Source organism: Solanum verrucosum, unplaced genomic scaffold (genome assembly GCF_900185275.1).
Source record: "Solanum verrucosum unplaced genomic scaffold, falcon-dt-bn FXZP01000103.1, whole genome shotgun sequence".
Taxonomy (NCBI): Eukaryota; Viridiplantae; Streptophyta; class Magnoliopsida; order Solanales; family Solanaceae; genus Solanum; species Solanum verrucosum.
Genome location: NW_026020048.1, coordinates 5,776,885 through 5,789,819, shown reverse-complemented (window position 1 = coordinate 5,789,819; position 12,935 = coordinate 5,776,885). Strand labels below are relative to the sequence as shown.

The 12,935-nt window shown below is 34.1% G+C and overlaps 1 protein-coding gene across 2 annotated transcripts; it reads left to right on the top strand.

The window, feature by feature from the left end:
• Positions 1 to 5,316: 5,316 nt before the first annotated feature.
• On the top strand, positions 5,317 to 11,822 carry LOC125822230 (26S proteasome non-ATPase regulatory subunit 4 homolog). 2 transcript variants are annotated; one of them, XM_049501611.1, is made up of 11 exons: positions 5,317 to 5,474; positions 5,567 to 5,680; positions 5,799 to 5,904; positions 7,637 to 7,751; positions 7,833 to 8,042; positions 8,168 to 8,477; positions 9,218 to 9,341; positions 10,198 to 10,301; positions 10,418 to 10,486; positions 11,362 to 11,436; positions 11,529 to 11,822. In XM_049501611.1, the coding sequence occupies exons 1-10, from the start codon at positions 5,463 to 5,465 to the stop codon at positions 11,407 to 11,409; spliced, it is 1,212 nt and encodes a 403-aa protein (XP_049357568.1). In that variant the 5' UTR covers positions 5,317 to 5,462; the 3' UTR covers positions 11,410 to 11,436; positions 11,529 to 11,822. The 2 variants fall into 2 exon arrangements, with proteins under 2 accessions (XP_049357568.1, XP_049357567.1); XM_049501610.1 differs by having other exon boundaries at positions 11,359 to 11,436.
• The last annotated feature ends 1,113 nt before the right edge of the window (positions 11,823 to 12,935 follow it).

Here is a 12,935-nt window from a genome sequence, read left to right as displayed (position 1 = left end):
TGATGGAATCACACTTGGAAAAGCAATGAATTTCAAATATAAAATTTTACATGTTCACTCTGTCATATCTCATCTATACGACACTAATATTTCAGGAAATGACCTACCAAAATTTCCAAATAGCATCCACCAGGAGTAAGTTCCATGCTTAAGTTATATAAGCACTAAAAGTATTGATTAAGCAATTGCCCTCACAATCTAGCCGAAAAGGAGGAGTCATCAACATTTAAATTTCATGAATTCAACCTTCAGGTTATTACGGCTGAAAACATAACACTTTAAAAATTACACATGGTCATGTATCGTGTCGAAAATAATCGATACAATTGAACCCATCAAGCTTATGCTTTATCCACCACTTTGTCTAGATATCAAATTTGATGAATTTAGCCATACATGTAAATATTACTATCATAAGTAGCAACCAAATTAATCATAGAGTAGTTATACTAATAATTTATCTGTACAAATCAAATTTCTAGATAACAAATGAGAAAACACTTACATATAAATAGAAGTGCAATCACACTTGAGAGGCAAAACCATTTTTAGTGCCAGATGTGGTCATACCTGTAATTTCTAATGAACAAAGTACAAGCACCTGATCCAAAAAAATGTGTACAATGAAGTAAATTTTATGTAATTCGACAAATAACACATAAATCTAACAACAAAGGAAGAACAAAGAGTAACTGCCGTGAAATTGTTTGGGGGAAAGCTTACATCTATTATTTTTAGAAAAAGCTCCACCAATATGTTCATTCTTCAACTCGTTCATCACTGTCAACAACAACAATAACATACCTAGTGTAGTTCCAGAACTGCCTTTGTCAAATAGAGGTATATCTATTTTCATTCCATACTTATGGATCCAAATGAACCAGAAGGAAAAATCAACAAGTAAGACACTGAATTATCTTTTGTGAACTGTTTAAATAACAAAATTTACTTAAGTAGTTCTTGTATATAGATCAAGTATTGACCATAAATTTATAGTGAGTTGCAGAGACTCGCACACAAAGGGAGAAAGGCTGTAGATAGTAAAGGTTTCATTCATCTGATGAAGTGATGGCAAAATATAGAGGTGCTTGCGGATAGAAAAAGAATAACAGATCCCAACCTATCAATATCATGCAACATCAGCAAAACGGGCATTTCATCTTTGATATTACCAAACTTCAAAATGAATGGTATTTGCTGGAAGGAAAGAAATAACAACATTCAACCTATCATTATTACATAGCACCTGCAAGGCAAACACTGAAACTCTGATATTACAAAACAACACAATAAATGAAAATATAGAATTGTTAGACGATAAAATGACAATCAGGAAGGAGTAGGGATACGTAACATTCAGAAATAACTAAACTTCCTACCTCTTTAGTGTCCCATAGTAATTCATATTTCTGTTTTGCTCCAGATTTAGAAAGTACCCTGTTTCAAGTTTCAAAGATGATGCAGAATCACTATCAAAGGGTCAAAGTTAAGTATATTTGTCGATTTTGTGCCACACATGTTATATGTAGTCACACGTATGCTATTTTTGTTGGAGCCACATGTATAGTATTTCAAAGATGATGCAGAAGATTCATGTATATAACAATTATACCTAAGCTGTGAAATTTACAACAAAATTGGAGGTGGAGGAATGTTAATATGAAGACCAAACTACATACTACAAGGCCCCTTAGATATCATGAATACTTTTGGATGTAGTCGAGAACACCAAAATGGTGGTGGTCATATGATATTAATATGTTTTTTGCATATTATGTTAATTCTCTATTATAATGCTTAATTAGTCAGTAAAGCTCAAACTTCTGTAATCACAACAGAATTTACTCAAAATAATCATACCCATAATAGATAAAAGTTTAGATTGAACAATAAGGAAGGAAAATCAAAGGAGATAGAAAGACTTCGAGGTAGTAGTAGCCAAGGAAGCAAGAGTCAACACTTTATTCATCCTGGACTAAAAATTGCGAACATAATAATTTCTGGCTGACCAATGAAAAAGAGTAAGGAGGAAGAATAGAAGAAAATCAATGACAAACCTTTAGCTTCTCTAGATGGAAAGTGGGATTGATAATATTTATATGTTTAACCCATTTGTCTTCTTCATAGGTTGCTACTCCTTTCTACCAATAATGCTGGAAATGGATTTCTTCAATATTTTCTGAAGATTCAGATACAACTCATGTTGCTTCCATCTCTACATCACTGGTGCAAATACTTGAATTTTTTTATGTTCATAACTTAAAAGCATGTATTTGCCCCATTATCTCATAAAAAAAAGTATGCATTTTGTTCTGCAAGTGCAAATTAAATCTAGAGATAAAAATTGGAAGGAAAACCTTACAAATTTAAAATTAGAATGAAAAATTACCTCCAATTTTGGTAGTCAAATGTGAAATTTCATCACCAAATTGATGCACCAGCTCGGAATCGAATCACTCTGCTCTAATTTTCCATCAAACTGTAATGTTTTGGGTCAATTTTCGCGCACCTCTGATAGTCTTGCTACTTGTCTATTCAAAGAAATAGTGGAACAACAAACCAAATGCCAAAACATGAAAAATGAATACTAATGAATATGTAATACTCAAAATTACATAGTTGATCAAAAGAAAGCCAAAAAGAGTATCCGTAAAAAAATAATAAATACTAATACCTTCCACGGTTTGTGGAAGACTATAATTGACAACATAGTGGCCCACATCTTGAACGGTAGAACCAAAACCACCAAGATAAGATAAATTGACATGCTCCCATATATGCCTTTAGTCCTGATACAAATAGTCATGTTGCACCCAAAAAGAAAAATGACAACAGGAAACTTTAAATAAGTTAACTGAGGCATATTATCAAACACCTTAGATGCACACTACTTGATATACATATTTTTGTAAGACGATCTAACTTTTGCACTAATTAATGAATATAAAAAGTAAATTCATCAAAGAAACATAATGCATGTGCAAATCAAGTAGTTAGTAAGGTGCATGTAGAAATCTTAGCTAGAAACTATATCAAAAGAGTAGGAAACTAAGGTACACATACGAAATTGTGATTACTTTTAATGTCTGAATCACAAAGAGTCGAAGAGACCGGCAGGAAGGAACTCGGAAGAACTAATCAGAGCAAACACCATAGCGAGCAAAAAGTGAAAGGATTTTACCTTTGTGTACATCCTCTGGAGACAAAGTAGAGCAAAATCGTTTGGTGCATTTTAGTGCAGTAAATTGGAGCAGAGAATTGGAAAAAAAATAGAAGCACCGAGAAACTGAAAAACTGGAACTATACCACTGATGGATGAGAGAAAATTGGAGTGGAGAATTGGACATAGTATAATAATATTGTGGGTGTTGGAAAAAAATACACGTGATTTGTCAAAATAAAACAGTGCAGTACTGAGTACACGTGTGTTTATCTAAATAAGAGTACAATTCAGATAACATTTTGTACAACTAAATCTTGCAGTGTTAGTCCCATATGTTTTGTTGTTTTGGCTATAAGGGTAATATAAATTTGAGCTTTATTAAAATACTAATATCTATGAACTATAACTTTTATTGTATCATTCAAATTTTTAAGTCTCAAACTTGAAATTATATCTTAAAAGATAAAAACTATGAAAAGGTATAAGGAATATTTATAAATTATATCAAAGTAATATAAAATAAAATTTAAAATTATATATATAGTATCAGATTGATTTGATCTCAAATTGACCTTTTTTAGTTAAAATTAAACCAACCCAAATAAAATCAAATTTTTTTTTCCAATACCAAACCAAATCAAACTATCTAGTCACTATTTTTTCTTAATTTACAATTTGATTCAATTTTCAATACGATTTTATCCGCCCTAATTCTAATAATAAATAGAGCAACTTACAAAAATGACTATATTTATAGGGTTATTGAAGTTCAATAGCTATAAGTATGTTATTTACAATAAATGACTACATTTTATATCTTTTTTTCGCTGTATTTTTGTATACATTTTTTATTCTTCTATTTATACACTAATACATCTTTAAGTACAATAAACTAAATAAGGAATTGACTCTAAATATAATCCACTGTCCTTATTTATGTCCATACAATGAACAACTTTCCATTATTAACATTAGAACTAATAATTACTTATTTAAAGGCATACCCGATATTATTCCTATCAATTTAAATACTCCATTCTCTTGTTGTCTCAAAAGATGTGCTATTGATATGTCATAATAATGACTGAATAAAACTTAGAAAAAATGTTAACTAAAAAATCAATGAAGGTAAAAACTAAAATACATTTAACTAAAAATACATTGGAATACATACCCACTTATTTAGGATATACCTTTTGAGTAAATATACAATTATTGAATAAAAGTGATTTTATTTGCAAACAACTATTTTTGATTGGATTTAACTTTAAACATGAACATGTTATAACCAATGTGATATTTTAGGAGCCACAATAAATCCTATTATAAATTCATCCCGAACAAAGTTATGTTACCAATATTCCTTGATAAAAATGGCTAAAGAAGACGAAACCGTGTGAGCAATTACTATTTAGCAATACTAATATACATAAATATAGTTAAATAAGATACAACGAATATGCATACAAAAATATAGTTACATACTAATATACATAAATATAGGTAAATAAGATACAACGAATATGCATACAAAAATATAGTTAAATACTAATATACATAAATACAGTTAAAGAACATACCACAAATATGCATACAAAAATATAGTTAAATACTAATATACATAAATATAATTAAATAAGATACAAAGAATATACATACAAAAATGAAGCCTATCAACGATTCTTAATTGCCCAGAAAGAAATTCACTTATTCATTAATTAAAATACTTTAAGCCAAATTAATTAGGCATGAAAGAGAAAAAGTTGATGATGGTAAACACTGGGAAAAGATCACGTAAAACGTGCTGCAATAATTAATTAGGCATTTAATAATAACTTTCCTATTTTGTATTTATTTATATTAAATGTATATAAAAAATATTTATTTGTGTATAATTAACTTTGCTATTTATTGTGTAGTTATATCCATATATTATGAAAAAAATAAAATGTAGCTATATTTCTTGAATATATAGGTATGTTTGCCATATTCTGTAGTTTTTCCTAATAAATAAACATAAATTAACTCAATTGGGCCTCAGATACATTTACTTACAAGTCGGAAAACGGTATGAAATAGGGCCGCTCTTTTAATTGGACCTATATATTTTAGTGTTCCATAGGAAATAAACCCGACCCGCAACACCGCTATCCTCTTCGGATTGTGATTTTTCCTCCTTTAAGCAGCAACTCCCTCCGCAAGTAAACTCAAATTCCTTCCAATTTTCAGAGAGAGAGAGAGACGAAACGATTTCTCAGTTCAATCTTCCAATCATTGGATTTTTCTTCAATCGTTAATCATGGTGCTCGAGGTCTGCATAATGTTTATTGATTCCAATTTCAGTTCTATCTTTACAATGTTATAGCAAACTAGGGTTAATGTTTGTTAACTTTTTTTTATCAGGCGACAATGATCTGCATCGACAATTCGGAGTGGATGCGAAACGGTGATTACTCGCCCAATAGGTTCCAAGCTCTAGCAGACGCTGTTAATCTAATCTGTGGTGCCAAAACCCAGGTTTCGATTATTTTTCTAAAGTTATATTCTTTCTAGGGTTTGTGATATATCTGGATGGTCTCGTACTTTCAGTGAAAACTAATTGAGCTAGGTTTTACCGTTTCTTTTTTTGATCCAGTCTAATCCCGAGAATACAGTTGGAATTTTGACGATGGCTGGTAAAGGGGTTCGAGTGTTAGTCACTCCGACTAGCGATCTTGGAAAAATCTTAGCTTGTATGCACGGTAAGCTCTGTTCCGTTTTTTTACTCTTTTTTGTAGAGGCACTTATTACGACTTATCTAGTTCTGAGCTTTTGTTACCTTGACATGGAATATGTTGGGGCGCTAGGTTTATTAAGGTACCTGGAAGAGAGCAGACATGTGGAGATAAGTTTTGTTCTTAAAAGTGTGTCTTACATGGCTCAGTTTTCTTGTTGGCGTTTATTGTTTCCACGGACTTTGTTTTGGGTGTAACACATAATATATAGAAGAGGTCTGACTAGACAGATTATGATAATCTATCATTAGAGGTGCTAGAATACCTGTGATTGCATGTTTAGCTACTTCTTGCCTTACTCCATGGGTTGTTACACTGGTTTTGTTAGTGACTTAGTGTCATCTTCTTATCGTGCCTAATCACTTGTTCTATGCCTTTTCAGAAAGACAATATTGTATGTAAGGAGGATGATAGGTACACCAACAACAACATACCCAATGCGATCCCATAAGTGGGGTTTTAAGGGGGTACACATACCTTACCCCTTCCTTGGGAGAGGTAGAGAGACTGTTTCCGATTAGAACCTCTACTCAAGAAAAATATTTTCAAAACAGGTCAAGAGCAAAAGGCTATGATGAAAATAATGAAGAAGAGAAAAGTATTGACATCAAAATAGTATTGATAATAAAGTAAAAGGAACAACAACAATAATAAAATTGAGGTATATGATAAAAATAGCACACTAGTAGTGATTGATAAGGGGGAGAAGATAAAGTGCTCTAAACTAGAGCCAAGCGCTCCCATAGAATAGGGAGAAAATGTTCAACTGGCCTTCTACCCTAATCCTCGACCTCCATGCTCTCCGGTCTAGAGCAATGTATTGAGGAAGTTCAATTAGTTGACTTCATAAGATTACTGTAATTGGTTCCTCTTAAGTGTAAATTTTTGGAGGTGACCAGCATGCCGAGGAATGCAAAGTTACCAGTTCAAAAAAAAAAAAAGAAATTCAAAAAGGTGCTCTTATGCTTAAGCTTAAATTCTGGAATATTTAGATGTAGAATTGAAGCCACTTTGTAATTTCAAAGAAATTCAAGATGCATAGAGCCTGAGGAGAAAAGATGGCTGGAAAGACAAAAAAGGGGTGAGGGATAATGATATGCCAATTATTTGTTAAGTGTATAGAGTAGCAAAATAGGAGTCAAGATGGAGGGCTAGGTAGGAAGTGAACTGCATAATTACATCATCTGTGAAGTGTTCTCCAAATGTTTGCACAAAAAGATACGTATAATTACACTCATGTATTATTGCTTTGATTTTCTTGATAAAACCATCAAGAAAATCTGGAGAATGGTCCCAACTCGCATCAGTACTTTTGGTGTGTATTCACGGAACGATATTGTTCTATGTTTTGATGGTCTACTCTAAACCACTCTTTGAAAGCTAGGGGCCTATGCGTCTATTTAGCTGGAGCAAACTGTCCCTTGTAAATAACACTGATCTTTTATAGATTTTGGGAGCTTCCAGTCCTAGCTTAATCCCCATATTATGGAGCTATCTGAATCACTTTTGTACTCTTCGTATCTTCTTGATGCCATCAATGAATATATTTTTTTCATCAAAAAGATGGTTCTGAAGTCCATGTGGTGCTTGAGTTCTATACGACTGCATGATAGTAGTATCTCTTAGTGTCTTGGGGTGTGCGATGATCTCTTGTATTAACTCTTTAGTTGCTGAGTGGGCCTTGTCTTCCCTCATTCAGGATTGGAGATAGGCGGTGAGATGAATTTGGCTGCTGGAATCCAGGTTGCCCAGTTGGCATTGAAGCACCGACAAAACAAGAAGCAACAACAAAGGATCATTGTTTTTGCTGGCAGGTGATATTCAGATGCTTTTCTCTGTATTGTCTTTGCTGCTTTCAACTTTTGATCATTCTATTGACATTTCACTTGTTTCAGCCCTGTTAAATATGACAAGAAGGTCTTGGAGATGATTGGGAGAAAGTTGAAGAAGAATAGTGTAGCTCTTGATGTGGTTAATTTTGGTGAAGATGATGAAGGGAAAGCTGAGAAGCTAGAGGCACTAGTTGCTGCGCTTAATACCAATGACAGTAGTCACATCATTCATATTCCTCCTGGTCCTAATGCTCTCTCTGATGTTCTCATAAGGTGACCCCTGATATAACCATCTTCTTATCTAACCATTTTGTTATCATAACTAAATAAGATTTTTCTGTCTGTACTTGTGAAAAGCAATTCCTTAATAAGTTTTATCCCTCATCTGTCATTGGCAGTACTCCTATTTTCACTGGTGATGGTGAAGGTGGCAGTGGATTTGCTGCTGCTGCTGCAGCGGCCGCTGCTGGTGGAGTGTCTGGATATGATTTTGGTGTAGATCCTAATTTGGATCCGGAACTTGCTCTCGCACTCCGAGTTTCAATGGAGGAAGAAAGGGCGAGGCAGGAAGCAGCTGCAAAAAAGGCTGCAGAAGAAGCTGGTAACCAAGAGAAGGGAGAAAATCAGTCTACTTCCCAGGATGTTGCTATGGCTGAAAATGTCAATGCAGGAACTTCTGAGCCCGAAAGCAAAGCTACCGACCTAATGGTTCGTATCTTATTCATCATCTTCATATCTGATACCTCTGAATATTAGTTGGAAAAAAGAACTTTTTTGTTCTTTCGGATGTAATTAAATGTGTTACTCCCTCCGTCCCACTTTATGTGGCAACATTTGACCGGGCACGGAGTTTTTTAAGAAATAAATGAAGACTTTGAAATGTTTACCAAATTGCCCTTTAAAAAGTAGACTCACTTTTCTCTCTCCTCCTAAATGTATTGGAGTATTATTTTAAAATTAAGTGGGACCAACAAGGGTAAAAGAGGAATTGTACCTTTAAATTCTTACCATATAAGGAAATGTGACATTCTTTTTGGGACTGACCAAAAAGGAAATGGTGCCACATAAAATGGGACGGAGGGAGTATTTCTTATCAACTGTCTAAGTTTGAGATTGTTTTGGTATATGGCATTTTTTCTCCTTTTTTGGGGGAGTGTGGGGTGTGCAAGACTCTACTGGTTTGCCGAACCATGTATAGTTACACGTTGGTTTTCTGGAATTGCATGAATCCTCTATTTTCTTGGACCTTCTTAAATACCTCAGTGAGATTTATTCTGGCATTGCACTTTAGCTTGTTCACACTTATGCAAAAGGATATTGTTTCCTGTAGTTTGTTTACACTGAAATTTTCTTTAATAAAACTGGGTGTTAGCTTGAAGGGTATTTGATGCTGGCCTTTTAGAAGTCAACATGAAATAGCACCTTAATTATAATTGGATCTCTTACAGGATGATGAGAATGCCTTGTTACAGCAAGCCCTTGCAATGTCGATGGACGACTCGTCCTCCAATGTTGCTACACGAGACACTGACATGTCAGAAGCAGCTTCTGAAGATCAAGACTTGGCACTTGGTACGTTACAATATCTGCAGTCTTAAATGGTTGATATGCTGGTATCCTGTCACAATCTCATAGATACATAGTTTTAACTGTTAGCAACATACCTAACCTAGTTTAGTTCATTCACAATATTTATTCCTTGTTTTCTTGCATTTCTCACAACATACCTAACCTAGAATGTGCATATCTAATCTTGAATTATTCTATGCACTTCTAAGGATTTCCTGATCGAAAACAACTATTCCCTCCGCCTCAATATATGTGGCATGGCCGCGTGGGTGACGAGCACTTAGTTTAAGAAAGAATGGAAGACTTTTAAAACTTGTGCCTAAAACAAGTCATGAGTATTCATGTGGCTATAATTCATCTCATTAAGCATAAAATGAGAGGTTTAAAGTTAAGTTGTTTCTAAATATAGAAACGTGTTCTTTTTGGGCAAATTTAGAAGGAAAGTGTGCCACAACAGGAGTATTATATTTTGAAAAGTTGAAGTTTGAAGGAAGAGAGGGAGTGGAGCCCCCACTCCTCTGGATCAAAAGAAAAAAACGATCACCCATCTGATCTCCTTTTCTTGTTTCTCTATGATAATATGATCAAATAAGAGGGCTTACGTAGTAGTTAAGGTTCATTTTCTGTAGAAATGCCTAGTATTCATGCTTTATTTGTCCTGAAATTGTCCTTTAATTGCCAATGGAGGTTGTATTAGACTCTATTACTTGGCTGTACATAGCATTGGCTTACCCTATCAAATTCCTCAGTTCCTTGAAAAGGTTGACACTTGCACAGAATCCTTTGTAGTTGTTACCTTACAAGGTTCGCTCATTATTGTACACTTCTGATTTGTCTCGAACCTTCTGGTGCTTTGCAGCTCTTCAACTGTCTGTGCGAGACAGTACAAATGATCAGTCAAATGAGACAGATATGAGTAAGCTGTTGGCAGATCAGTCATTTGTGTCATCAATCCTTGCCTCAGTAAGTCTTCTGTACACAAAACTCTGTTATTTCACCAGAGAAAGTATGTGTTTTTCCCAAGGATTGGAGTGTATTTCTTCTGCGACTTTTGACTTAATTTTGCATTTGATTGACAGCTTCCAGGTGTTGATCCAAACGATCCTTCCGTTAAAGATTTGCTTGCTTCCATGCAAGGCCAGTCTGAGGTGAGTTAATTAGTTTATTAATTAATCAAAGAGCATGTTCGGGAAAGTTCGGGTTTAGTTTCCTGTTTAATTGTTGTTTCTGGTTTATGCGTCTGTATTTGCACTTTGAGCTGAATATGGTGTTAGACCGTTAGTAATGTTGACATTAATAATGTTGGTATTAGTTATGCTGAGATTATTCCTTATTTAGTGTTTGGTTCAGTGTGTGAAAAATAACATGCATGACATAATTTCCAAAAAAAAAAATTGTTTACAAAAATGCCCTCCATAAAAATGGTGGAAAGGATGTGGAGGAAGTGTCTTTAACCATACTAATGCATTCATCAAAACTACTTGCATTGCTAATACCAGGTTTCCCGTGTATTAGTTATACACATCATAATACCAGATAGAGATAGGTTGAGAAAGTGTACCAAAGAAAGTATTAGGAGTACACAAAGCTAACGTAACTAACATGCATTGTTTTTTCTAATGCATCCTCCTACCAAACAACCCCTTAAGAATTGGTGCTCTTCAGACGAGATACAAAGCTGACCACGCCTATTAAAATAGATTTTTGCATTCTAGAAGACCTCCATCTTAACAGATCCTAGGGGGGTTATTTAATATTTCCAAGTAAACGGAAAAAACAGTATGGGTGACAAACATATCAAAAAGACGAGAATTCTTCTGTAGGTGCAATCATGTTATTCTTGATGCTTCTGCTTTCTTTCCTTACCTTTAGTTTCCTGTTGTCTTTTTATTAATGGTTATATAATCTTTCATAGTGGATGGTGGAATGCCAAGGATGCTAGGGGTCATCTTTTTACCAAAATAGCATGTTTTCTGTTGTTTTTTCAAATAGATTTGAAAAATGAACTAATTTGTCCTAGCAGAAGAAGGATGAGGACAATGATAAGGAACAGAAAGAGGAAAAGAAGTAAAGATGCGTACAACTATTTGCAGCTCAGGTATGTAACTTCTTAATGCTTTGTTTTTGAAGAAAGCTGCATCTTGTCTACTATGCTCCCGCTAGTATGAACATTACTGTTAATCTTTGTAGGCAAAGAAGTTCAGATGGTAATCAAGTATGCTGCTGCTGAAATTGCTCATTGGAATGGGTCTTATTATGTCTGTGGGAAAGGGATGTATCTCATTAACTCTTGAGGGACTAATTGAATCGTTCTTTAAAATATACTGTTATAAGATTATGGAACTCTCAGTTAGATTGATTTGTGGCTTCCAGATGATTTGTATTTCTCTCTCAAAAAATCATGTTAAGGACAGATCCTAGCAAACAAGATGGTGTTTACCTTCAACTACACAGCCTTGTCTTTTGTGAAAAATTATGCGTCGCCAAACATCTATGAAGTGACAATTAATGTTTCAAGGTGTCAACACATTTTGTTTAGCCTCTTGTTAACATCCTTTGTTATCTCTGAAAATGAAGATTCGGATTACTTCTCATTGCCTTTCTTTATTGATATACTCGTGATCTTTTATACCAAGAGTTGTCTTTTTAATGGGGGGCTAGGAATAGTGTTGGAGAGGTCCAATTAAATTTGATGTCCTAGCATTTGAGACGTCCTTGTGTATTAAAAGGCATTTATTGTAGAACAACTACCAAAGGACAAACCATGGAATAAGGTCCATTCTTAAAGACTTTTAAGTCTTTGCACTAAATGTTAATATCAATTGGTTGTTATGGGGGACCTGTTCTCATAAGCGGGCCAATGGACATTGAATATTTCGAATTACTAACAAACATCACAGGAGAATGATGACCATATTGCGTTATTCAAAATAATGAATAATGGGAGAAGTTCATCACTTGGTGGTTGTTTTGTAGTTCGACATGTATAAAAAGGAGAGAGAATTTATATCAAATTTGGACGTGTTGTCTCACGTCTTTATCTTGTCATCAATAATTGCAGTACAATGATTGGAACCATATGTGCTTAATAATATATAGTGACGTTGAACCTTTTGGTGTTATTGGACTAGCTCGATTAGGACTATATTCAAAACTCAATTCATAAGGTAATGGACGAAATAATCTAATCCCTTAAAAGACTTTCGATTACCCTTGTATGTATATACAATATGCTCAATTTCAACTTTATATACCTCAAATAGCTATAATTAAGTATGTGGAGCCCACGACTTTGAAATGATAAAGTAGAGGTATGTGTCACTATGACTTGTTACACTAAAGGACCATGTCGCCTCCTGGTTCATTGTTGGTGAATGGGTTCTTCCCTATTAAGAAAATTGATGGTGTTTTGTAGTTCGACTTTGTTGGTTATGAAATAGCAAATCTATTATTCATGAACTGTAATTATAACTCCAATTAAATATAGTAACAAGAAAATGGAAAAGAGAAATAACAACTATTATACCACACCAAAAATTCTCTTTATTGTTAGTAATTAGGGGTGTTCACGGTTTGGATAAAAACCGATCCAAACCA